Below are 27,945 nucleotides of genomic sequence, written 5' to 3'. Positions count from 1 at the left end.
TGCAGCAGAGGTAACTTTGGGTCTTCCATTCCTGTGGCGGTCCTCATGAGAGCCAGTTTCATCATAGCGCTTGATGGTTTTTGGGACTGCACTTAAAGAAACTTTCAAAGTTTTTTTGACTGACCTTCATGTCTTAAAGTAATGACGGACTGTCGTTTCTCTTGCTTATTTGAGCTGTTCTTGCCCTTATATGGACTTTTTTTTTCTCCAAATAGGGCTATTTTCTGTATACCCCTACCTTGCCAACTCAACTGATTGGCTCAAATGCATTAAGAAGGAAAGAAATTCCACAAATTAACTTTTTAGAAGGCACACCTTTTAATTGGAATGAATTCCAGYTGACTACCTCATGAAGGTGCTTGAGAGAATGCCAAGACTGTGCAAAGCTGTCATCAAGGCAAAGGGTGGCTATTTGACGAATCTCAAATATAACATATATTTTGATTTGTTTAACACTTTTTTGGTTACTACATGATTCCATATATGTTATTTCATAGTTTTGATGTCTTCACTATTATTCTACTTTGTAGAAAATTGTAAAAATAAAGAGAAACTATGGAATGAGTAGGTGTTCTAAAACCTTTGACCGGTAGTATAGATATATATATATTGTCTACCAAAAAGATCCCATTCCAGAATGATACCAACAGTTTGAAAATAATGAAAATCAGTCACAGGTTCCCAAACCAACAATTTCCTGACCTTGCATGGTAAAATAATAGTCCTGCTGTTTGAGTGTTGGTCCATCTGGTGGGGCTGCTGATGCAGTGCGCTTAGTGCTTTCTGGCCAAAGTGATCTGTCACACTATGTACAAAGTCACATGTAGTGAGGGCCGTTACTCAGGCAGTTATGTTTGAAGAGATGGGTACAGAGTAGACTGTACATCACCCCCACACACAGACAGACCATGGAGCTACTAAAACTTTTCACATCTTCTGGACTAACTATCAATTCTCAAAACACTGAATACTCATCATTGCACATTCTTTAATTTTGGTTAATAATGTTAGGATGTACATTCGTCATGGAAAATTCTGTCATAACAAATATAAATAATGGAGTGAGTAAGCTTGTTGTAATTGAGGATTAAACACCAAAAATAAGTGTGTTTTGGCTGATGATAATAATAATATTTGGCTTGTATGATTATCATTAATATAACAAATGTATTAAAGAGACATATGATCATCAAKTTGTTCAGTAGATTTTTACAAGTGCTTCTTCATTCCTATATATTCCAATATAAAATGTATTTGATTCATCTAGATTACACATCACAGTATATAATATAAAAAGCAACAATGTTATTTAAACTGTGGCAGGTTGAAGACTTTCTCTCAGAGTCGTTCTCATTTTAGCACAGTCTTTGCTGTGGTCAGCATTCTCAGTGGCAGCACATCCTCCACCCATTCGTTTGGAGAGGTCATCATTCGTTCCCATAGAGCTACCTCGTCAGCATTCGAGTCCATCCAATTCACCACCGCCCCATAACTTCTGCCTGTATGGAGAGATGGAGAGAATCTAGGCTTAGCCATTGTAATCAATTGAATAAAATGAATGTGTTTCTATGGAGAAATCTAGAAAATGTAATAGAAAAGTCCATTAGTACCTGTGCCAGGCCCCAGTCTTAGACCCCCCAGGAAGTTACTAGCCAACTTGTCACGGTCCCACACGGTCAGCTCCACGCAAGCCTCCTTCAGGTCTTCCTGTCTGAAGCCGTCGTACACCATGGTGTGGTTAAACACCGGCTCCACCGTCCTCCTCAGCACCCGTGTCTTCTGACGACCCTTTCTGCTCGTGTCTGGGAGCACGAAGCTACGGAGGAGATAGTCTCACAAGTCAGGCAATTGTTTCAGAAATATTACATATACAAGCTACAACTATCCTGAGCAAAGCAAATTTGAAAGGCTGGAAATCGAGGCTAAGAAGGAAATATGTCTTTATGATAGGCCTCCACATCTTCTGTTCTCCCCAGATACTGTAGTTCTCCTTGATCATATTTTGCCATTCATACATTTCAAATGTTGATATTATTTATGGCATGTGTCGTACGTACCACTTGACATATGGGTCGACGGTGGCCCCTCTAATGAGGGGAAGGTTCTTGCAGTCTTTCACCCAAATGTGAACCTCACCTTTGTTAGAGGGGGGGTCCTTTCCTAGGCCTAGGGATCAGAATCAAGCATGATTCAGTGAACGTGTACACAAGCTTTCTATTGCACAAAAGTCATATTTTAATGTAAGGTAACTAGTTAACGAAAGCAACACATTTTCTTGATAAAATATACATTTTCTATATAATAAATTGCTTATAGAGACTGGTGACAGTTAAGACATGTGAGGCGTACAGACTTTTACTGTGGGAGACTTGAGGCAGGAAGCGTATGGCCAGTTTCATCTCCCCTCTGTCATCTGAGGGCTGCAGACTGGAGGTGGGCTGAGGAGACCAGGGGAAGAAAGTCAGCACAGAGAGTACGCCAATTTACGATATAGCACCACCACCTCACTGGACACACTCCAAACCACACTCACACCTCCACAACCTACTGTGTATAGCAGCATACACATGTCATGTCAAACAATACTAACACGCACAGCCATTGAAATAAATAACAAAAGCAGAGATATGGATTTCAGTCTTGGATTATTGTTTTAGTACAGTACTGAATGAGACCAGTACACAGACAAAGCAGATGTGTTGTTGTCTTACTCTGGATTTCAGAGCTAAGTAGTTCATCTGGGTGTGGTTAAAGTCCCATTTGGACAGGTCCACATCCACCTCCCCCAGAAAACTGTTCCTGCCAAAGGTGTCATGGTGCCAGACGGAGAGAATGAGGGTCTGAGTTCGGAGGTACTCCATACGAAGCCGATACTGATAAAGGAACAAAAGAGAGAGCTTTTGCTAAAAGCACTTTATGTCAGACCTGATGTATGTGTAATGATACATTACTCTATTTAACGTAAATCATATAGAGTTTTTAGAAAATCTCTTACTCTGAGGAGCTCGTTGAAAATGGGGTTGACAGTCTTCTTCTTCACAGACGTTTTCCTCTTCCCTAGATTGGCTTTGTCAGGCACCAGGTAACTTTTAACATACCTACGACAAGAAACACAAGAATCATACACACAAAGTACCATGTATTTCAGCAGTGTCCAATCAATTATGGAGTAGTAAATAAGAACGCAAGGCTATATATTCCCAATATTCAAGGACCATAAGGAATCCAATCAGGGGCCTAGTGTAATAGTGGTACTATACTCACGGGTCAGAGCGGCCCCTCTTGGGTTCGATGGCCGCCAGATCTTGGCACTGAGCCACAAAMATGTGGAACTCCCTGAGCTTCTGGACGTAGTTGATGGAGAACTGGATGTTCCCCTGCACCTCCACACCTCCATAGTCGCCACTGTACATTGTCATCACACTGCCACTCAGCTAACACACACACAGAGTTAAAAACGTTTAAACAGTTTACATAAAACCATAGCCTTGCAGGCAGTTCTCATTAAAGTCAGGATGTGAAAAACTATCAAATTTGTGGTTAACGGGACAATTAAGAGATTTAATAAGACTGTTAATATTGTATAATCATGATAGTTGCCAATAGAAAATGCCAGTTAAACTTGGTTAGGCAGAAAATGTGCATGCTTTGAATGTGAACAGTGGTTGCGTCTTAGCAGGGCATGCGTGAAGTGAACATACAGAGGACACAGATGCCATGCCAGAGGAGCTGCTGAGTTTAGTCATAGATCTGCCCGTGTTCTGCCTGCCACCATGGTAACTGTCCTCAGAGGAGGAGTCAGTGTCTCTGCCATCGCTCTAGAACACAGACAGCAGAGCTAGAATGCCCAGTGCACATACAGACATACAGTGTTCTTTGACCTAAAGCGCTCACATGGAATAAAGCTGCAGTGACTTTACCTCATTTTGCAGGAACGAGGGAACAGATTTGCTCATCTTCTTCAAATGTTCAGTGTCAGAGTAGAGGGATGAGGAGGGAGAGGGGAGGGTAGATGCTGAGGGAGGACATAACAAAGAGAGGGATGAGAGGTTAATTGTTCGGCTTGGTACCTAAAACCCTCAGAAACTTTTACAGATGCACAATTGCGAGCATCCTGTCGGGCTGTATCACAGCCTGGAACGGCAACTGCACCGCCCGCAACCGCAAGACTCTCCAGAGGGTGGTGCGGTCTGCCCAACGCATCACCGGAGGCAAACTACCTGCCCTCCAGGAAACCTACAGCACCCGATGTCACAGGAAGGCRAAAAAGATCATCAAGGACAACAACCACCTGAGCCACTGCCTGTTCACCCCGCTATCATCCAGAAGGAGAGGTCAGGGACCGAGAGACTGAAAAACAGCTTCTATATCAAGGCCATCATACTGTTAAAAAGCCATCACTAGGCGGCTTCCACCCGGTTACGTAACCCTGCAGCTTAGAGGCTGCTGAACTACAGTTGAAGTTGGAAGTTTACATACACTTAGGTTTAAGTCCCTTTGAACGGGGTATGGTAGTAGGTGCCAGGTTGTAATGCTGCTGGGTTCCACTCGACAAATTTCTTGTTAACAAACTATAGTTTTGACAAGTCGGTTAGGACATCTACTTTGTGCATGACACAAGTAATTTCACTTATAACTCACTGTATCACAATTCCAGTGGGTCAGAAGTTTACATAKACTAAGTTGACTGTGCCTTTAAACAGCTTGGACAATTCCAGAAAATGATGTCATGGCTTTAGAAGTTTCTGATAGGCTAATTGACATAATTTGAGCCAATTGGAGGTGTATTTGTGGATGTATTTCAAGGCCTACCTTCAAACTCAGTGGAGTTTAGGAAAATCATAAGTAATCAGCCAAGACCTCAGAAAAATAATTGTAGACCTCCACAAGTCTGGTTCATCCTTGGGAGCAATTTCCAAACGCCTGAAGGTACCACGTTCATCTGTACAAACAATAGAACTCAAGTATAAACACCATGGGACCACGTAGCCGTCATACCGCTCAGGAAGGAGACGCGTTCTGTCTCCTAGAGATGAACGTACTTTGGTGCGAAAAGTGCAAATCAATCCCAGAACAACAGCAAAGGACCTTGTGAAGATGCTGGAGGAAACGGGTATCTATAGCCACAGTAAAACGAGTCCTATATCGTCATAACCTGAAAGGCCGCTCAGCAAGGAAGAAGCCACTGCTCCAAAACCGCCATAAAAAAGCCAGACTACAGTTTGCAACTGCACATGGGGACAAATATCATACTTTTTGGAGAAATGTCCTCTGGTCTGATGAAACAAAAATATAACTGTTTGACCATAATGACCATCGTTATGTTTGGAGGAAAAAGGGGGACTCTTGCAAGCCGAAGAACACCATCCCAACCTTGAAGCACGGTTGTGGGGGTGCTTTGCTGCAGGAGGGGCTGGTGCACTTCACATAATAGGTGGCATCATGAGGATGGAAAATGATGTGGATATATTGAAGCAACATCTCAAGACATCAGTCAGGAAGTTAAAGCTTYGTCGCAAATGGGTCTTCCAAATGGACAATGACCCCAAACATACTTCCAAAGTTGTGGCAAAATTGCTTAAGGACAACAAAGTCAAGGTATTGGAGTGGCCATCACAAAACCCTGACCTCAATCCTATAGAAAATTTGTGGGCAGAACTGAGAAAGCGTATGTGAGCAAGGAGGCCTACAAAACCCAACTCAGTTACACCAGCTATGTCAGGAGGAATGGGCCAAAATTCACCCAACTTATTGTGGGAAGCTTGTGGAAGGCTACCCAAAACGTTTGACCCAAGTTAAACAATTTAAAGGCAATGCTACCAAATACTAATTGAGTGTATGTAAACTTCTGACCCACTGGGAATGTGATGAAAGAAATAAAAGRTGAAATAAATCATTCTCTCTACTATTATTCTGACATTTCACATTCTTAAAATAAAGTGGTGATCCTAACTGAAGACAGGGAATTTTTACTCAGATTAAATGTCAGGAATTGTGAAAAACTGAGTTTAAATGTATTTGATTAAGGTGTATGTAAAGTTCCGACTTCAACRGTATGTCTCACAGCCCTTTGCCTCTTGTTTCTTAGTTTTTCCCGGTTCTGACCGGTTCTGACAACTGTACATAAACTTGAAATCACTGGCCACTTTAATAATGGAACACTAGTCACTTTAATAATGTTTACATATTTTTGCTTTACTCATCTCATATGTATATACTGTATTCTATTCTACTGTATTTTAGTCAAAGCCACTCTGACATTGCTCATCCTAATATTTATACGGTAAGGGAAAAAAGTATTTGATCCCCTGCTGATTTTTTACGTTTGCCCACTGACAAAGAAATGATCAGTCTATAATTTTAATGGTAGGTTTATTTGAACAGTGAGAGACAGAATAACAACAAAAAAATCCAGGAAAACGCATGTCAAAAATGTTATAAATTGATTTGCATTTATTGAGGGAAATAAGTATTTGACCCCTCTGCAAAACATGACTTAGTACTTGGTGGCAAAACCCTTGTTGGCAATCACAGAGGTCAGACGTTTCTTGTAGTTGGCCACAAGGTTTGCACACATCTCAGGAGGGATTTTGTCCCACTCCTCTTTGCAGATCTTCTCCAAGTCATTAAGGTTTTGAGGATGACGTTTGGCAACTCAAACCTTCAGCTCCCTCCACAGATTTTCTATGGGATTAAGGTCTGGAGACTGGCTAGGCCACTCCAGGACCTTAATGTGCTTCTTCTTGAGCCACTCCTTTGTTGCCTTGGCCGTGTGTTTTGGGTCATTGTCATGCTGGAATACCCATCCACGACCCATTTTCAATGCCCTGGCTGAGGGAAGGAGGTTCTCACCCAAGATTTGATGGTACATGGCCCCCGTCCATCGTCCCTTTGATGCGGTGAAGTTGTCCTGTCCCCTTAGCAGAAAAACACCCCCAAAGCATAATGTTTCCACCTCCATGTTTGACAGTGGGGATGGTGATCTTAGGGTCATAGGCAGCATTCCTCCTCCTCCAAATACAGCGAGTTGAGTTGATGCCAAAGCGCTCCATTTTGGTCTCATCTGACCACAACACTTTCACCCAGTTGTCCTCTGAATCATTCAGATGTTCATTGGCAAACTTAAGACGGGCATGTATATGTGCTTTCTTGAGCAGGGGGACCTTGCGGGCGCTGCAGGGTTTCAGTCCTTCACAGCATAGTGTGTTACCAATTGTTTTGTTGGTGACTATGGTCCCAGCTGTCTTGAGATCATTGACAAGATGCTCCCGTGTAGTTCTGGGCTGATTCCTCACCGTTCTCATGATCATTGCAACTCCACGAGGTGAGATCTTGCATGGAGCCGAGGGAGATTGACAGTTCTTTTGTGTTTCTTCCATTTGCGAATAATCGCACCAACTGTTGTCACCTTCTCACCAAGGTGCTTGGCGATGGTCTTGTAGCCCATTCCGGCCTTGTGTAGGTCTACAATCTTGTCCCTGACATCCTTGGAGAGCTCTTTGGTCTTGGCCATGGTGGAGAGTTTGGAATCTGATTGATTGATTGCTTCTGTGGACAGGTCTTTTATACAGGTAACAAACTGAGATTAGGAGCACTCCCTTTAAGAGTGTGCTCCTAATCTCAGCTCGTTACCTGTATAAAAGACACCTGGGAGCCAGAAATCTTTCTGATTGAGAGGGGGTCAAATACTTATTTACCCCATTAAAATGCAAATCAATTTATAACATTTTTTACATGCGTTTTTCTGGATTTTTTTGTTGTTATTCTGTCTCTCACTGTTCAAATAAACCTACCATTAAAATTATAGACTGATAATTTCTTTGTCAGTGGGCAAACGTACAAAATCAGCAGGGGATCAAATACTTTTTCCCCCTCACTGTATATCCTTACTTCCATTATTTTACTTTTAGGTTTGTGTGTATTGTTGTGAAGTGTTAGATATTACTGCACTGTTGGAGCTAGAAATACAAGCATTTTACTACACCCGCAGTAACATCTGCTAAACATGTGTATGTGACCGATACAATTTGATTTGATTAACCTTATCATAGATCACTTACTGTAGCTATTGAATTACCCAACAATGCTAGCATTCTACAACATAGAATAAAAAGTCTGTATTCTACATTATATTTGGTATAAACTGTTTAACCCAATATCAATCCAAAGGCAAATAACATGTATAAGAAAGGTACAAAACAAATCTTAACCATCACTGCTTCGCCTGATGTCATCAAGAGGAGCTAGCCTTCTATCTTGTCCTGTAGGGAATGGTGGAAAACAAAGACAACATTACTTTTTCACCTCAACCTGCATTAATACTGGTACCTGAGCCATCCTGACAGCACCCCTATAATGCTTGTATAGTGGTTGAGAAGACAAGGGACATTTCTCACGTGGTGGCATGGATGCTGTGATGTCCTCAAGACTTTTGGCCAGATTTCGTGGGCGGGCCTGAGCTCTCTTCAATGCCTTCTGTACATGGTCCTGATCCTCATCATAATTGTCACCTAAAACATCAGACATTAGAGAAAGAGTTGCTCATACTGTACATGCAGATGCCTTCAATAAAGACCACACATGGACGTGTTAAAAAAAACATTACATGCGGCCTCTTTACACTGATCATTTACACTGAGGGTACAAAACATTAACCTTCCTAATAATGAGTTGCACCCCCCCTTTTGCCCTCAGAGCAGCCTCAATGTGTCAGGCATGGAATCTACAAGGTGCCGAAAGCGTTCCACAGGGATGCTAGCCCATGTTGACTCCAAAGCTACCCACAGTTGTGTCAAGTTGGCTGGATGTCCTTTGGGTGGTGGACCATTCTTGATACACATGGGAAACTGTTGATTGTGAAAAACCCAGCAGCATTACAACCTGGCACCTACTACCATACCCCGTTCAAAGGGACTTAAATCTTTTATCTTGTCGATTCACCCTCTGAATGGTACAAGTATACAATCCATGTCTCAATTGTCTCGAGGTTTAAAAACCTTTTTAACCTGTCTCCTTCCCTTCATCTACACTGATTGAAGTGGATTTAATAAGTGACATCAATAAGGGATCATAGCTTTCATCTGGATTCACCTGGTCAGTCTATGTCATGGAAAGAGCAGGTTTTCATAATGTTTTGTACACTCAGTGTATGTAGTCTGTTGTTTACACAAGCTTCTCTAGAGTTTTTAAGTTGAAAGAGAAAAATATATTTGAGGTTGTCGAAAATCATTTGTTTTACTGGCTATATTGTAAATATCACCACTCATAAAAGTAAACTCAAGAATGTTCTTGATCTATCCTGAACTGGAATGCTTAACTCAAACAAAGCAAAACTTGGCTACTTGGCTGTTGGCTCTATTAGAAAACCATGTGATGTCAATAAAGTTACAAAAGCATATTGTCCAACCCACAAATTAAACACAGGCAGCTGATTCCCTTCACACACTCTATTTACACTGACACAGATAGCCAAGGACACTGCATCCTGGATGCTGCCTCATCTACAAAAACATCAACAAGTAGATGACTTCACATGGAACCCAGATAAACTAATAAATATTGTATATTTTCATGAAATGACACAGGTTACATAACACTTGTACTAAGACAACAGGGTGTTACAGTAGATCATCAAAACTCACGGTTTGAACTGATCCTGGAGTTAGACCAAGTTTCAGACGTGCTGCTCGATGCTCTCTCAGACGCACTGAATGATGACTCATGTCCTGTGTCAGTGCTGCCCTGGTTTGACCAGAGGGCCAGGGGGCGCTGGGTTACCTTGCTGTTCCTCCTGCTGTAGCGCTCCTCTGAGCCCACTAGGGTGCTGGATCTGACAAGCCCACAACTCAGGTCAAGTTCAGCCCCAGGCGGGCCTTCTGCCTCCTCCTGCTCCTTCACTGCCAGGGCCAGAGCAGTGTGGACGCTGGTCTTCTCTGTGATCCCCAGGTAATGGCGGTAGTCTCTGGGAACAAAGGCCCGAGCGCGAGGTGTCAGAGTTTCAGACTCGTCTGATGATTTTGAGGACCTCCTTGGACCAAGAAGTGCTTGCTTGTCAGCACTCTGTCGTCTACCCTGTGTCCTTTTAGCTTGAAAAGGACCAATATCTAGTGTCTTTTTAGGGTACAACAGAGAAGTTTGGTCCTGTTCCTCATTCATGTCTAATGTGAACATACTGGTGGCACGCCGAAGGGAACTTGCACGTCCACTTCCACTTGAGTTTCCAAAACTGTCTTTTCTAGCTTTGTGAGACCAAGATTCCTTTCCTGAGGTGCTTTTGGGCTTCCGGGCCTTTTCCTCTTTGGTGAAGTCCTGTTCTGAGCCCCTTGGTACACCAGGGGCTCTTTGCAGCTCTGACTCTACGGTGACTTGAGGTGAGAAGTTGGCTTTAGTGTCAATCATAGCTCCTGATCCCACCCCAACTGATCTAGACTTTGACTGGTGCGCTTTAGTGTCAATCATAGCTCCTGAACCCGCTCCAATCGATTTAGACCTCGACTGGTGCRCTCTGTRTTTGTTCCCCCTGACTAAAGATGGAGGGCGAGATGGAGAAGATGGTGAAGAAGGTGAAGATGTTTTCTTAAGCCGACTCTCATCCAAAGGTGGTCTAGCACTGACCTTTTGTGACTGGCCGGGGGAAGATTTGCTATAGAAATCAGGATCAACACATTGCTTTAACTCAAGCATGGAGTTCTGGGCATCCATTGGCTCCTTCTTTTTGAGGCTTTTGGGTTCGTCAGAAGAGATCGGCCCTCTGCTATTCGAAGTGGCCTCACCCCAGAAGTTACGAAGATTCTTAAACTGCGAGCGGTTTGCTCCAAGACCTGGGGACGACTTCTCCAGTCTTTGATTCATTGTGAAGACTGTGAAATTCTGTCTTTTTCTGTCAGAGGAAAGGTTGGAATKSCCTTTGTGGTCGCTGTCTGATTCGTTGCAGATTGACCTCAGGTCAAACTCAGACTTGGTAAACCTTTTATTCAGCTTTCCTGGGGTCGATGATGGAATTTGAGTCATGCTGGAGTCCCCTGCTTCTTTTGATTTACCTGTATAAAATATAGGCCTGTTCTTCTCCTGCTCCCAGAAGCACTTGAGCTGCTTTATCTTGTCTGCCTTGCTGTCCTGCCGAGGGGGAACCTGTTTCAGAGTGTGTGGGCTATTTCCTTTATCTGTAATGGTGTGGTCTTGTTTTTTACTGGACACACTTGACTGCACAAAATMTCCTTTCAATTCTTTACCCTCCTTTGTTTCTTCATTGACATAGCTCTGCTGAGTTTTGGGGAAAAACTGTTCACTTTCTTTTTCAACCTTGTGTCTAGACTGATGGAACTTCTTAGAGTCTGGGCTGGTTGCAGGCTGGAAGAGTAGTTCAGGCAGTGGATTGGGACTGAACGGCATGTCAGGTTGGGGTTTTGGTATGGCAGGTGAGAGCTTCACAGGCTGGGGGTTAACTGTGGGCTGGAGGAGCAGTTCAGGCTGAGTACTAAGTGTGGATGGGGAGAATCTCTGAGGTTCTGGACTGAGTCTGGACTGGGACACCGTGTCAGGCTGAGGATGGAGTCTAGTTAGGAAGACTATTTCGGCCTCTGAGCTTCTTCTGTCTACTGTCATTGGGGATCTTCTGAGATCTTCTTCTGTTAATGTCAAATCATCCTCCTCACTTTGAGCCCCAGGAGTGTAGCTAACATCCCAGGTTGGCAGTGTACATATCTCTATAGATGGAGCAATAACAACACTCTGTTTGGGTGTGTATACCTCCTGTTTGTAAGGCCTAACACTCGGCTGAACACTTCTCACATCTTGACTAGCAGAGTTTTGTTGAGTATCTAGGCTTAACCGTTCATCCTCTTTTCCATCCCAGAGATTCTTCCTGGACGACCCCTCCACACTGTATGACTCAGAGCCAGGAACAGTTCTATGAGACTTCTCTGCTAGTTCTCTCTCTTTCTCTTTCTTCATTTGTTTCTGTGCTTTGTCAGTGATTGATCTGCTGATGAGTATCTTGGGCCCGGTATTGCCCTTCTCCCAGAAGGACTTCAGGTGGGAGATTTTGGGTGGTTGGTTCTCATCTTGGAACTCCTCCTTCTCTTTGACTTCCTGTGTTGTGACCTGTGGTCCAGTAGCTTTGCCTGGAGGGCCACTGACCTTCTTCACATCCTCTTGCCTATATATCACATCCTCTTCTCTATCTAACATCACTTGCTTGAACTCCTTCCTATATGCTGCTCTCAGCCTCTCAGCCTCAGACATACGTCTCTTGGGCTGGTATGATCTTTCTGTATTCAGAGGTGACTGGTCAGGAGGTTGATTCACAGAGGATTCAGACTGAGATCCATCCTCTACATCTGGTGTTAAACACACTGACACTCCTTCTCCAATACTTTGTATATCCAGGCTGGGGTCAACATGTAGAAGCTTTCTCTTCATCTCTGGAGCTTTCCCCTCCGTCTGCTGAGACCTGCTCTCAAAGGTAGGCCGATCATCTGTATCTGTTTTCGCAGGGCCAATCAAGTCTTCCTCCATGTCTGGATGATCACTTTCAGTCTCCAGCCAGTCATTGCTGTCTGTGCTGCGGCTGAACCACTCTAAGACTTTAGATATGGAGTCGCCCTCCTCCCCTGTGGATTGGGGACTACGGGGGGCTAATTTAGAGGCAGGTTTGTGCCCTAATCGTTTTTTACGAACATGCTTATCAGGCTTATCCCCAGGGTTATGGAGTTCATGATGCATCCATTGATCTGAAAAAAGAAAGTTAATAAAAGTGTTATGATGAATGAGAAAATAAGCTGAAAAACTGAAGGTTTGACATTTCAACAGTGGCCTAGTAATATCCTTCATCATTAGTGAGAATTCCATTGATTGATCACGTTCATGTATAAACAGTACCCTTGAGCCAAGCACTTGAATGACTTTGAATACATTTTCACACTGGTTTTAGATTGTAGTGTGGGCTCCATGAATTCTCACTTTCTGTCTTTGGACTTACCTACAGTGCTTGGAAGCAGACTATGGTCCTCCTGTCTGATTGCGGTTCCCACATTGCAGGGTCTTATCATCTCCTTGTCCTGCATCTCAATTAGTTGAAAGGCTGCATGCTGAGAAGCCTGGTGGTGAGTAGGGGCTGTTAGTTCTGAACTCGGAGAGAGTGGTATGGACAGAGGTTCTGAAAATGGACCATCAGACCTCTCTCTGCCCTGAGGAGGACCCACACTGACAAACTCTCTCTGGATGAGACCATCGCTACTCTTCTGACCACCTGTGTAGGATTTATCTGTGTGTCTGTCATTATCAGAGTGTGTGGCTGGTCTAAGGTCCAACAGTCTGAGAGGCTTTGGCTCACTCAGGGGCCTCAATGGAACTTTGGAACTCTCAGTTTCCCTAAGAAGAGAGGTGGCCCTCACTGAGTTATCTGAGGGCTCCTCTGCTCTCTTCTCTCTCTCATGGGCCTCTTTCTCTCTCTCCAGCTCAGTATTGGTGGAGACTAGGGTTAAATCCTTCAGTGGCTTATGGGAGAGGTGACTCAAAGTGTTCAGTTGCTGACTAGAGGGAGAAACTGGAGTTGCATTGTTCTGTAACTCACAGATGGAAGATGGAGTAATTTTCTGTGACTGAACGTCCAATGCCCCCTGGCTGGACTGGTTGGAGCCCCAGCTGGAGCCATGTTGGAGACTTCCCTGAGTGGCAGGGGCGGTAACCTTTGACCCAGCTACATGACCTTGCTGCCTAGGGACGGAGACATCACTGCCTGTAAGAGAGCTCTGAGAGCGCCGGGAGAGGAAGGTTCTCTTCTTGGGCACAGGCCTGAATCCTAGAGAGGACCCTTCGGAGGTGGCAGACCCTGCTGAGTTGTGACTGGTGGAGTCTGCTGTCATGTGAATCTTCAGGGGAGATAAGGGCTCTGTGTGCGTGAGGAGATGGAGGAAATTATGATTATTTACTATGATAAGTTCTTGCCTTGTCACAGGCCTGGTTGGCATCAGTATCAACTTACTACAGATGTAGGATCTTAATTTGACCTATATTGCCACAGCTGAAATAATCCCGCAGCAAAAGGATTTGAAAGTTTAGTCCATAATGTTGCTTGATCGTGAATATGCTATTATCTAGCCAAAAGGTGGCTCCATGAAAAGTGCAATACTGTTAATATAAACGTGTGTTTTTTCAGAATTTATGTAAATCACGAAGCTCATCTGAAGTCCAGGAACATTCTGAGCAACAAAAGAATGACCAAATGAAGATCCTACATTTGTAAATCCTTATTGTGAATCAGCCAAAATAGGTTCTCATAGCATCCTGAAAGATCAGGTTACTCAATTTGACTCAACCTCTTTTTCTTCTATTTACCTGTATGTTTGCATAATGCTTGATTGTGTAAAAAGGTGTATGCACTGCACTCTAACCTTTTTCAGATGCTTTCTCTGCATCTTGATTTCCATTGGATAACTGTTTTTCTGTCTTCTCTACCTCCAGAATAAGGGATGCTCGATTAAAAGGATTGTGCCTTGGCTGGAATGAGAAGAGAAGAACATGATTAGGAAATGCAATTGGTTTATGATTCTATATTTCATAATACTGTCGTACTGTGATTGGAAAAACAGAAGTAAATCAGAACAAGATGAAAATGCTTTGTTTGGTTATTCTGTTCATGCTTCACATATATTCTCTGCAAATGAAATCTCACATACCCTTCCCGGGGAGCGCACCACTGAATTTAGTCTCTCTTTCTCTGCATCTGATGCACTGAGGCTTTCGCTGCAAAAAAAGACAGAATAACCACAATCAAAATAGAATAGGCTTTGGGGTTGGGGCTGTATACTATAAATGAGTAGCCCTCAGAGCACCAGGATACACTGTACTGTAATCTGTGGCTTATTTGCATTTCCTCATTAAATTCCTGAGCACCTCTGTGACTGGCTGTTCAGTGAACACGCCTCCTGCATAACTGATGCCTGCTCACATGTGATTAATTGTGACATCAAAGGGAGGCAGGGCTGTGGAAGAGCCGACTCACCTAGAGAGCTGGCTGCTGCCCACTGGGAGTCAGGGAGGTAAACACAGCCCATATGACCTCATGCATAGCATGCCAAACACACCAAGCTTCACTACAAGACTTCACTTTGTATTGACTTTAAGAAGTGGTTTAAGATATCAGAATTAAACATTTTCGGGAAACAATTTCCAAAATCTTCCAAAACCCCTCCCTACGCAAACCCTTGGCAGCCCCCCTCCGAAACTTGAACCGATTCAAATACAAGTGACTGGGCAGAGAATCATACTGCCACGTTATCTGTACAGTAACAGCCAAAAGTAAAATAACAGGAAAATCAAATMGAATTACCGACTTCTCAAAATTATTACTTTTTATAGCATTCCCATAGTGACTGACTCCTAGCCTCGTGAGACCACATCCTGTAAGTATAACAGAGCAGACAGATTCCATGCAAACAGTGAGCACCACCTATGTTGACTCCAATTGAGTCACGAGACACACCTAAGACGCACACACACCACAGGACTCAGGAGCTGTTCAAACACCCGAGTATCTCACTCACTCTGTGCAGGTAAGCACTATGATTGATCAATCATGATGAACTGCTATACTGACTTAGCCTTAAGCCATGGTTATGAGACTAGGTAAAGTTATGAGACTAGTAAAGAGGAATGGGTTAGGGATGGATGAGGAAAGAGGGGTGCATTGGATCACCTGTTCTCTTGGGGACGTGTTGGTGCCACCAGGAGCCTGGCAGGTTTTGGAGGGGGGGTGATGTCTGAGACTTTACCGCTGACTGCTCTGGGTCTGGACAGAGACCCATCTGCAAGAAAGAAAGAAAGAAAGAAAGAAAGAAAGAAAGAAAGACAGACAGACAGACAGACAGACAGACAGACAGACAGACAGACAGACAGACAGACAGACAGACAGACAGACAGACAGACAGACAGACAGAGACAGACAGAGACAGACAGACAGACAGACAGACAGACAGACAGACAGACAGACAGACAGACAGACAGACAGACAGACAGACAGACAGACAGACAGACAGACAATAAGTGCTTCCAGTACCCTCACTATAAACTCAAAAACCCATGTCTGCTGATCTGTACATACCAACCCGATATCATAAACTTTTCTTATACCACAGCATTGTTGAATAGTCGTTCCTGATTGGTTAGAAGGGCGTTCTAGAATAGACATTAAAACCAGATAATGGGACAGTTGGAAAGATATCGGGACACCTTGCAATCATGACGCAATAAGCGTTTAGTACTAAATACAGTACCTTTGCGGCCTGACTTTGAACTCAAAACAGTGTGGTTTGGTAGCACTCTTCCGTACACATTCTACTCTGATGTTTTGCTTTTTCATTATTTGGCAGTATGTGTGTACTGTACACACGCTTATCTTTGTGTGAGAATGACTTACTGTATGCAGCACTCAATTAGTGTTTGAACAGTGTTTTTGACCCACCTAAAGAACCTGCTTTCCTCTGCTTCATGGAGGCCAGGATGATTTCGGAGCCATGGATCTTATCCCTGTGTCTAAGAGACTTTGCCTCGTAAAACCACTCTCCTGTCAGATACTTGAGCCTGCTCTCCACTGGGGCGCTGGTTTTCTGCAGCTGCCTGATGTGAAAAACACACACAGGTGCATTACAGTATACAGGATACGGTACAGTTACCCATTAAACACATTACATAAGCAGAGGTCATGGCTAGAACACAGTTCAGTCAAGGATATGATTCTGAATAATTACCTTTAGGTAATGCCATTGAATTAAATGGATTTAATAAATGTATCACTAGTCACTTTAAATAATGCCACCTTAATAATGTTTACATATCCTACATTACTCATCTCATATGTACATTTGAAGTCGAAAGTTTACATACACTTAGGTTGGAGTCATTAAAACTCATTTTTCAACCACTCCACACATTTCTTGTTAACAAACTATAGTTTTGGCAAGTCGGGTAGGACATCTACTTTGTGCATGACACAAGTCATTTTTCCAACAATTGATTACACACAAATGATTTCACTTATAATTCACTGTATCACAATTCCAGTGGGTCAGAAGTTTACGTACACTAAGTTGACTGTGCCTTTAAACAGCTTGGAAAATTCCAGAAAATGATGTCAAATGCTTTAGAAGCTTCTGATAGGCTAATTGACAGTCATTTGAGTCAATTGGAGGTGTAGCCTGTGGATGTATTTCAAGGCCTACCTTCAAAAAACTCACACGCCTCTTTGCTTGACATCATGGGAAAAATCAAAAAGAAATCAGCCAAGGACCTCAGAAAAACAAGTGTAGACCTCCACACAAGTTGGTTCATCATTGGGAGCAATTTCCAAAACGCCTGAAGGTACCACGTTCATCTGTACAAAACAATAGTACAAACACCATTGGACCACGCAGCCGTCATACCGCTCAGGAAGGAGACGCGTTCTGTCTCCTAGAGATGAATGTACTTTGGTGCGAAAAGTGCAAATCAATCCCAGAACAACAGCAAAGGACCTTGTGAAGATGCTGGGAGGAAACGGTACAAAAGTAATCTATAGCCACAGTAAAACGAGTCCGATGTCGACATAACCTGAAAGGCAGCTCAGCAAGGAAGAAAGCCACTGCCTTCCAAAACCACCATAAAAAAGTCAGACTACGGTTTGGCAACTGCACATAGGGACAAAGGATCGTACTTTTTGGAGAAATGTCCTCTGGTCTGATGAAACAAAAATAGAACTGTTTGAACAATATGACCATCGTTATGTTTAGAGGAAAAAGGGGGAGGCTTGCAAGCCAAAGGACACCATCCAACCGGATTTCCCTTAGAAATTCATTGTTGGTGTTAAGTAACATGTTTTCTTTGTACAACATTGTTTAGCTGGAATATGCACTGAGAGTCATACAATATTTGCCTGTGAACAAGTGAACAAGCGAGTTTGACCAAGACAGTGACACCATTACTAGTTTCTGGGTGTTCTGTGTAACTCTACTCTCATATTATGAGGGAAACATAATTCCTTGGGCAAACAAAAGGGCCATACCACCACAGGCAACCACCTGAAGCTGCAGCATATCTGTTTGAACACAACTCCTCACTAATACCACATCATAAACTCAGCAAAAAAGAAAACGTCCTCTCACTGTCACTGCGATTATTTTCAGCAAACATCACGTGTAAATATTTGTATGAACATAACAAGATTCAACAACTGAGACATAAACTGAACAAGTTCCACAGACATGTGACAAACAGAAATTGAATAATGTGTCCCCTGAACAAAGTGGGGTCAAAATCAAAAGTAACCGTCAGTATCTGGTGTGGCCACCAAGCTGCATTAAGTACTGCAGTGCATCTCCTTCTCATGGATTGCACCAGATTTGCCAGTTCTTGCAGTGAGATGTTACCCCACTCTTCACCAAGCACCTGCGGTTTCCCGGACATTTTCGGGGGGAATGGCCCTGCCTTACCCTCCGATCCAACAGGTTCCAGACGTGCTTAAATGGGATTGAGATCCGGGCTTTCTTGCTGGCCATGCAGAACACTGACATTCCTGTCTTGCAGGAAACCACGCACAGAACGAGCAGTATGGCTGGTGGCATTGTCATGTGGGTCAGTTGGAGGGTCATGTCAGGATGAGCCTGCAGGAACGGTACCACATGAGGGAGGAGAATGTCTTCCCTGTAACGCATAGCGTTGAGATTGCCTGCAATGACAGTCCGATGATGCTGTGACACACCGCCCCAGACTGTGACGGACCCTCCACCTCCAAATCGATCCCGCTCCAGGAGTACAGGCCTCGTGTAACGCTCATTCCTTTGACGATAAACGCGAATGCGACCATTTTTTAAAATTTGTTTTTATTTTACCGTTATTTTACCAGGTAAGTTGACTGAGAACACATTCTCATTTGCAGGAACGACCTGGGGAATAGTTACAGGGGAGAGGAGGGGGATGAATGAGCCAATTGTAAACTGGGGATTATTAGGTGACCGTGATGGTTGAGGGCCAGATTGGGAATTTAGCCAGGACACCGGGGTTAACACCCCTACTCTTACGATAAGTGCCATGGGATCTTTAATGACCTCAGAGAGTCAGGACACCCATTTAACGTCCCATCCGAAAGACGGCACCCTACACAGAGCAGTGTCCCCAATCACTGCCCTGGGGCATTGGGATCTTTGTTTAGACCAGAGGAAAGAGTGCCTCCTACTGGCCCTCCAACACCACTTCCAGCAGCACCTGGTCTCCCATCCAGGGACTGACCAGGACCAACCCTGCTTAGCTTCAGAAGCAAGCCAGCAGTGGTATGCAGGGTGGTACCATCACCCCTGGTGAGAAAAAAACGCGACTCGTCAGTGAAGAAACGTCCAAACGAGCTTCAATGCCATACAGCACTCCTTCCGTGGCCTCCAATTGCTCTTAAACACTAGTAAAACTAAATGCATGCTCTTCAACCGATTGCTGCCCGCACCCGCCCGCCCGCCTAGAATCACTACTCTGGACGGTTCTGACTTAGAATATGTGGACAACTACAAATACCTAGGTGTCTGGCTAGACTGTAAACTCTCCTTCCAGACTCATTTTAAGCATCTCCAATCCAAAATGAAATCTAGAATCGGCTTCCTATTTCGCAACAAAGCCTCCTTCACTCATGCTGCCAAACATGCCCTCGTAAAACTGACTCTCCTGCTGATCCTTGACTTCGGCGATGTCACTTACAAAGTCTATCACAGTGCCATCCGTTTTGTCACCAAAGCCCCATATGCTACCCACCCTTGTGACCTGTATGCTCTCGTTGACTGGTCCTCGCTACATATTCGCCAAACCCACTGGCTCCAGGTCATCTAGAAGTCTTTGCTAGGTAAAGCTCCGCCTTATCTTAGCTCGCTGGTCACCATAGCAACACCCACCCGTAGCACGCGCTCCAGCAGGTATATTTCACTGGTCATCCCCAAAGCCAACACCTGCTTTGGCCGCCTTTCCTTCCAGTTCTCTGCTGCCAATGACTGGAACGAATTGCAAAAATCACTGAAGTTGGAGACTTATATCTCCCTCACTAACTTCAAGCATCGGCTGTCAGAGCAGCTTACCGATCGCTGCAGCTGTACACAGCCCATCGGTAAATAGCCCATCCAACCAACTACTTACCTCATCCCCATATTTGTTTTTTAGTTTTTTTCTGCTCTTTTGCACACCTGTATTTAGTGTTAATTGCTAAATTGTAATTACTTCGCCACTATGGCCTATTTATTGCCTTACCTCCTTACTTCATTTGCACACACTGTATACAGATTTTCTATTGTGTTATTGACAGTACGTTTGTTAATCCCATGTGTAACTCTGTGTTGTTGTTTTTGTCGCACTGCTTTGCTTTATCTTGGCCAGGTCGCAGTTGTAAATGAGAACTTGTTCTCAACTGGCCTACCTGGTTAAATAAAGATAAAATACTTTTCCCCCCCAAAGAACACTTTTTGCCAGTCCTGTCTGGTCCAGCGATGGTAGATTTGTGCCCATAGGCGATGTTGTTGCCGGTGATGTCTGGTGAGAACCTGCCTTACAACAGGCCTACAAGCCCTCAGTCCAGCCTCTCTCAGCCTGTTGCGGACAGAGCACTGATGGAGGGATTGTGCATTCCTCGTGTAACTCAGGCAGTTGTTGTTGCCATCCTGTACCTATCCCGCAGGTGTGATGTTCGGATGTACCGATCCTGTGCAGGTGTTGTTACATGTGGTCTGCCACCGTGAGGACGATCAGCTGTCCACCCTGTCTCTCTGTCTTAGGCATCTCACAGTACGGATTGCAATTCTTTGCCCTGGCAGTCCTCATGCTTCCTTACAGCATGCCTAAGGTACATTCATGCAGATGAGCAGGGACCCTGGGCATCTTTCTTTTGGTGTTTTTCAGAGTCAGTAGAAAGGCCTCTTTAGTGTCCTAAGTTTTCATAACTGTGACCTTAATTGCCTACCGTCTGTAAGCTGTTGGTGTCTTAACGACCTTTCCACAAGTGCATGTTCATTAATTATTCATGGTTCATTGAACATGCATGGGAAACAGTGTTTAAACCCTTTACAATGAAGATCTGTGAAGTTATTTTGATTTTTACTAATTATCTTTGAAAGACAGGGTCCTGAAAAAGGGACGTTTCGTTTTTTGCTGAGTTAATATAACACACTTTATTCGATTACAGAAGTGATATCAGGTTTCTAATCAAATAATATTTAATTGCATTTGTTTACTTTTTAAATATGCAAACTAAAGAAAAGGCTAAACTGGAACTTGATGAACCTGACCTTTGCTGTTTGCCAACTTTCTTGTGAAACATAATTCTGTTACAATAAGAGAAACAGTGCACATGATTGGGAATCTCAAAGGTCCACTAGCAGGGTTAGGAATCATCTTTCCTTTTGCATTTGACATTTTAGTCATCCAGACGTTATCCTGAGTGACTTATAGTAAGTGCATTCATTTTAAGATAGCGAGGTGGGACAACCACATATCACAGTCATAGTACAGTAAGTACACTTTTCCTCTATCAACAAGCTATCAGCAAAGTCAGAGGGGGGTAAAGTGCGAGTGTTAGTTCACGAAAGGCCATTTTCAAATGTTTTATTTTTTTATTTGGGGGGCGGGGGTTGCGGTGAGAAGTGTGGGTGCTGTGGGATTATTTAAGATACTCTTTGAAGACGTAGGGTTTCATATGTTTTTGGAAGATGGACACGGACCCTGCTGCCCTCAGCTTCAGGGGGAAGCTGGTTCCACCATTGGAGTGCCAGGGCAGAGAAAGGCTTGGACTGGGCTGAGTGGGAGCTGCCCTCCCGTAGGGGTGGAAGGGCCAAGAGAACAGAGGTGGCAGAACATAGTACTCAGGTTGGGGTGTAGGGTTTGAGCATAGCCTGAAGGTGGGGAGGGGCAGTTCCTCTTGCTGCTCCGTAGGCAAGTACCATGGTCTTGTAGTGGATGTGAGCTTTGACTGGAAGCCAGTGTAGTGTGGGGAGGAGCGGGGTGACATGGGAGAACTTCGGAAGGTTGAACACCAGGTGGGCTGCAGCGTTCTGGATAAATTGCAGGGATTTGATGGCACAAGCGGGGAGCCCAGTCAACAGCGAGTTGCAGTAGGCCAGACGGGAGATGACAAATTTCTGGATTAGGACCTACACCACTTCCTTTGTGAGGAAAGGTTGTACTATATGGATGTTGTAGAACATGAACCTGCAGAGCGAGTCACTGCTTTGATTTGCAGTGAATGACAGGGTGTTGTCCAGGATCACGCCAAGGTTCTTTGCATTCTGGGAGGGGGACCCCGTGGAGTTGTCAACCGTGATGGAGAGGTCTTTGAGCGGGCAGGCTTTCCCTGGGAGGAAGAGCAACTCCGTCTTGTCGAGGTTGAGCTTGAGGTGGTAGGCCGACATTCAAGATGAAATATCTGCCAGGCACGCAGGTGCGTGTCGCCACCTGGGTGTCAGAAGGGGGGAAGGAGAAAAATACTTGAGTGTCATCCGCATAGCAATGATAGGAGAGACCATGTCACGGAGCTGAGTGACTTGGTGTATAGAGAAAAGAGGAGAGGGCCTAGAACCGAGCCCTGATGGACACCAGTAGTGAGAGTACGTGGTGCAGACACAGATCCTCTCCAAGTCACCTGGTAGGAGCGGCCTGCCAGGTAGGATGCAATCCAAGAGTGTGCAGAGCCTGAGACGCCCAGCCCTGAGAGGGTGGAGAGGAGGATCTGATGGTTCACGGTGTCAAAGGCAGCGGATAGATTTAGGCGGATAAGAACAGAGGGAGTCAGCTTCGGCGATGTGGAGAGCGTCCGTGACACAGAGAAGAGCAGTCTCGGTTGAGTGACCTGTCTTGAAGCCTGACTGGTCAAGAAGATCGTTATGAGAGAGATAGCGAGAGAGTTGGTCAGAGACAGCACGCTCAAGTGTTTTGGAAAGAAAAGAAAGAAGAGATACAGGTTGTAGTTTTTGACATCAGAGAAGTTGAGTGTTGGTTTCTTGAGGGGAATCACTTGGGACATTTTGAAGTCAGAGAGGACATAGCCAGTGGTCAAGGATAAGTTGATGAGGGAAGTGAAAAGTTCTCCAGAGATGGTCTGGAAAAAGGAGGAAGGGATGGAGTCGAGCGGGCAGGTTGTTGGGCGCCGACCTCCCTAGTCGCTGGATTTCATCTAGAGAGAGGGGAGAAAGAGATCAAGGTGTAGGGTACTTCTGTGTGAGTGGGACCAGTGGACTCTATAGGTTGAGTGAATAAGGAGCGGATATCGTCAACCTTCTTTTCAAAATGATTGAAAAAGTCGTCCGCAAAAAGGGAGAAGGGGGAGGGGGGGGGGGGTGGAGGATTAAGGAGGGAGAAGGTGGAAAAGAGAATGTAAACAACCCTGGTCATGTGAAAGGGGGTAGCACAGTATTACACATGATTGGCGCTAATCCTTTTACGCTAAGGCAATGGCTGTACACAGACAAGTCAACCATACAGAGTCAGTCTCCAGTCTTCTACTGTTAGAAATAGACTTGTCTGGCCAACTCCATTACAGAATGAATAGGCCTTTGTTTCTCAACTTTTGTCTCACTGTGGAACTGCTTTGACAAGAAGGTTAAAGACTGAAGCTAATTTAAGATGCCCAGTTGTCCTTAGTTGGCACGTCTGAATGTGTAATGACATGACAAGAAATTATAAGTATGTCTGAGTATACATCAACACAACGTTGTTTATGTAGTGGATGTGCCTCAGGATTCCATGGTTAAATGCAGTGAGATGTATCTCTGTGTTCTACCTCTGAGGGTAGCTATTTCGGACCATCGAGCCTGCATTTTTCTCTCCCACGTGGTTCTGTAACGTTGAATTGGAGTGATAATCGAATTCCTTATCTCACATTGAAGCCTCTCTGTGGTGTAGGCTGTGTCTGTATCCGGCTGAGTTGTTATTATATTACAGACAGACAAACATCACCAGCCTGTTTACCACTCCCACACAGGTTGGGGAGGTTGTCATAGAACCACTGTCTCCATAGAATGAAAGGGAACGAATAGGCACTAAATAATAAAACAATATTGAAAACATAACATTATCTAATAAAATATTGCATATTTACTTGCAATACACAAAGCATGTATTTGATTACATAACTATAATTTCAGCTAGAGGGTGGAGATGCTAAGTGGGGCAACACTAATGCTGTAAAAATAAGATGTGAAAACTAGGAAATACTCTCATCACAGTCATGGTTCAGAGCTGTGAGAATATGGCTATCACAAACTCACTTGATCCTCTCCTCCTCTGCTTTCTTCAGCTCTTCGTCTCTCTTCAGCACAGTCATGATCATCGACTGTTCCTCCTCCGTCAGATGGCTCAAGTCTATCATGGTGACTCAGGTTTTCTCTCTCACCCAGGCTGGTATGGAAAGGGCCTGGAGTTGGGCCTTGTGGCCTGTTGAAGCAGTCAGTGATGGGATGTGATGGGCAGCGTCTGTCTCTAAGCTCAGAGCTCCAGAGGCATTGCTCAGGTAGCTAGCATCTGCAGAGTTGATATGAATATTCAAGGTAAGGTGATAAACCTGGAGAATGTTGTGAAGACTGTAAATGAACAGTAAATCAAGCTGGATCAAACACGAATTCAGAAAACCATGCTGGATCAAACAGTAATTCAGAAAACCATGCTGGATCAAACAGTAATTCAGAAAACCATGCTGGATCAAACAGTAATTCAGTAAATCATGCTGGATTAAACAGTAATTCAGAAAACCATGCTGGATCAAACACGAATTCAGAAAACCATGCTGGATCAAACAGTAATTCAGTCAATATGCTGATTAACGTGTATTCAGTCAATCATGCTGGTAAACAGTAATTCCAGTCAATCATGCTGGTCAAACAGTAATTCAGTCATCATGCTGGATCAAACACTAATTCAGTCAATCGTGCTGGATTAAAGTAATTCAGTCAATCATGCTGGATCAAACAGTAATTCAGTCAATCATGCTGGATTAAACAGTAATTCAGTCAATCATGCTGGATTAACAGTAATTCAGTCAATCATGCTGGATCAAACAGTAATTCAGTCAATCATGCTGGATCAAACATAATTCAGTCAATCGTGCTGGATTAAACAGTAATTCAGTCAATCATGCTGGATCACAAACAGTAATTCAGTCAATCATGCTGGATCAAACACTAATTCAGTCAATCATGCTGGATCAAACAGTAATTCAGTAAATCATGCTGGATCAAACACTAATTCAGAAAAGCATGCTGGATCAAACACTAATTCAGTCAATCATGCTGGATCAAACACTAATTCAGTCAATCATGCTGGATCAAACACTAATTCATTCAATCATGCTGGATCAAACAGTAATTCAATAAATAAGGCTGGATCAAACAGCAATTCAGTAAATCATGCTGGATCAAACACTAATTCAATAAATAATGCTGGATCAAACAGCAATTCAGTAAATCATGCTGGATCAAACAGTAATTCATTTAAGTTAATGTGATTTTCCTCTGCGGTCACATGGACTAAGTGTACTCTGTATTATTTTCTCTCAACTACAAACAGCTCTGCTGGTGTGCAGTGGGTGGAGAGTTGGACTAAAGTGGTTCAATTAATGTGCTTTAGTTTTTTCTGAACACTGGAGAGATCAACGCCTTGTTAAATAAATCGCATACAGTGAGTGAAATAAGGTGATTCATCATGATTTACAGTCATTGAGAAACAAAAGACTATGTTGAGTTGGCAGTCAGTTGAAATCAGAATGACCGTAATTTTGCCATATCTATGCTGGGTATAATTAATCCCTAAATAGGTAAGGATTTATTCCTGTGTAAACCACAAATTAGTCTTTTGACCAATCACATCAGATCTTTTCACATCAGATCTTTTTCAGAGCTGATCTGATTAGTCAAAAGACCAATTACTGAAAAAAAGATCAGCATTGGGCTGCCTGTCTAAATGCCATGTTGAAACCCCTCATTCAAATGTTTTTTTCCCTTCTCAATGAAATTCTGCTGACTTCCCTTAGTTTGAATTCAGACGGGTTGCCTGCTTTACTTAAATCAATCACATCTCTATAAATAAATGTTATTGTTTGTGCTACCCAGTAGGCTACAGTCAAAGACAGAACTTAAGTATTGTTATCACCAACTCGGTGATAAAGTAAAATAAAATTGATGTTGACACTAGAATTCACTGTCAATTGAATATTCTGAGACATGTTCCTTGATCCATAAAGCCAACTTTTGCACGTTAAATACTACACAACTCGAGTTGACCAGAGATCTCCTGTTGACTTCAGGTCAACTTATGAATACTTTGTCCTTCATTATCAACAGCAAATACAACACCAGCAACCTTGTGAAGACTTTTTAGTGAAAATGGCTTATAAATGTTGGGCAAACAGCTAAAAAAGCATACAGCTAAAAAGAATACAGCTAAAAAGCATACAGCTAAAAAGTTGTCAGATAAAAAGATACATGAATATGGAAGCCACATAATGCATGCTACCTCTGTCCTGTCTCAGTGATTTGGACATTGATGTTAGCTATTCACATTATAGTTTAATGTAAGACATTTTGTAATGTCATATTGTGGGTGTGAATGGTCTATAAATCAGAGGTAGGCTTTTTTAAATTTTATATATAGTAGCAGACTACAGTGATAACTTTTAAAAGGAAATGTTTTGTGCAATGTGATGTTTTTGCCTACTTAATCTGTCTCATAACTAAGTTAGGGTAATTGGATAATTAAATTGCATAGACTCATGTCTTCTCAGAAAGAGACGCCCTAAAGCTCTTTAAAATAAGTTTACATTTGTTGTATATAGGACAACAATGAGATTAGCCTCATAAAGAAAAACATTTTATCATTATTATTTATATATTTTTTAATGTACACCTGCACATGCCCACGACATGAAAAACACCACCAAAAAGTAGCCTAAATAAAGAATACACAGCAAAGTTCTCTGAAGTCTAAATTCATTGTATGATATTTTCTGTCTAGCCTTAGGACATTTGAGGCAGCTTGTAATCATATTCTTTCACAAGTGTTGCCTTCTGAACTGTGAGGATTGACAGCGAATAAAAAGCCTGTGTAATGTTAAGAACAAATGTCATTGTGGGTAAGGCTTCACAACGCCCTCATGTTTTCCTCATAAAACGTTCAAATCTGAAAGAACAGTAGGTTGATATCTTATTTTGTAACTTTTTGTAGACAAATACAGACCAACCAAAAAATAGTAAGTAAAAAGTTTTACCTTGTTTTGGAAGCTACCTCTGTAGAGAAATTCGGACATCCACTGGAGGGAGGTGGGTCAGACTCAGGGGAGGTATGCGCTTCACTCAAACGGGTTAAGTGCCCATAATGACTGCTGGTCACTGTTCAATGTCAACGGCCAACTTTGATAGCAGCCTATAATGTAGCAACTTCAAGTGTATGATGAGCTAAAATCATTGAAAAGACAGCTGTCCCAACAAAACGAGTGTTAAAGTTTTTTCATACGGGTATCTAGGCTAACGTAATGTAATCGTACTACAATCTTATTACAGTGCCAATGCCACAATGGGAATCAGTAAAATTGTGTAAAATGTACACGAGGTGCTAATTTATTAGCCGTGCCATCTGGCATATTCCCTGCCAATTGTGACATTCTTAACTTCAAGATCCAACCCACAAAGTCATGATGATTGTTGCGATAATAGCGGTGAGTATGTTTGTCAAGGAGGAGTGTAGACCTGAGGCTTGTTGGACAGGTGTTTAAACAGGCTGGCGTGAAAAAATGCAAACGTGAATGTTGATAAAAACACTGTAAATAGTCTCCAAGTGATTGCATACATGCTGTTGGAGTAAAGTAGATTTTATCCAAATGCAGTATACACATATACAGTAAGCTACATTACTGTATAATAACCACAGGTTTGTAGTATAGAAATTGGACACAGGGTGGCAGTC

General features: G+C 43.2%; 1 protein-coding gene across 2 annotated transcripts; it reads right to left on the bottom strand.

Moving 5' to 3' along the window:
- Positions 1-294: 294 nt before the first annotated feature.
- LOC111958299 (uncharacterized) lies at positions 295-27,912 on the bottom strand. 2 transcript variants are annotated; one of them, XM_023979530.2, is made up of 19 exons: positions 27,251-27,912; positions 24,261-24,513; positions 16,463-16,617; positions 15,698-15,806; positions 14,679-14,745; positions 14,394-14,499; positions 12,980-13,891; positions 9,642-12,731; positions 8,397-8,510; positions 8,211-8,261; positions 3,921-4,015; positions 3,702-3,818; positions 3,265-3,434; positions 2,996-3,098; positions 2,712-2,873; positions 2,354-2,438; positions 2,058-2,166; positions 1,611-1,816; positions 295-1,499 (listed from the first exon to the last, which is right to left on the bottom strand). In XM_023979530.2, the coding sequence occupies exons 2-19, from the start codon at positions 24,359-24,361 to the stop codon at positions 1,351-1,353; spliced, it is 5,901 nt and encodes a 1,966-aa protein (XP_023835298.1). In that variant the 5' UTR covers positions 24,362-24,513; positions 27,251-27,912; the 3' UTR covers positions 295-1,350. The 2 variants fall into 2 exon arrangements, with proteins under 2 accessions (XP_023835298.1, XP_023835305.1); XM_023979537.2 differs by lacking the exon at positions 3,702-3,818.
- Between the last annotated feature and the right edge of the window lie 33 nt (positions 27,913-27,945).

Source organism: Salvelinus sp. IW2-2015, linkage group LG4p, assembly GCF_002910315.2.
Source record: "Salvelinus sp. IW2-2015 linkage group LG4p, ASM291031v2, whole genome shotgun sequence".
Lineage (NCBI taxonomy): Eukaryota > Metazoa > Chordata > Actinopteri > Salmoniformes > Salmonidae > Salvelinus > Salvelinus sp. IW2-2015.
This window is presented reverse-complemented; position numbering and strand designations above follow the sequence as displayed.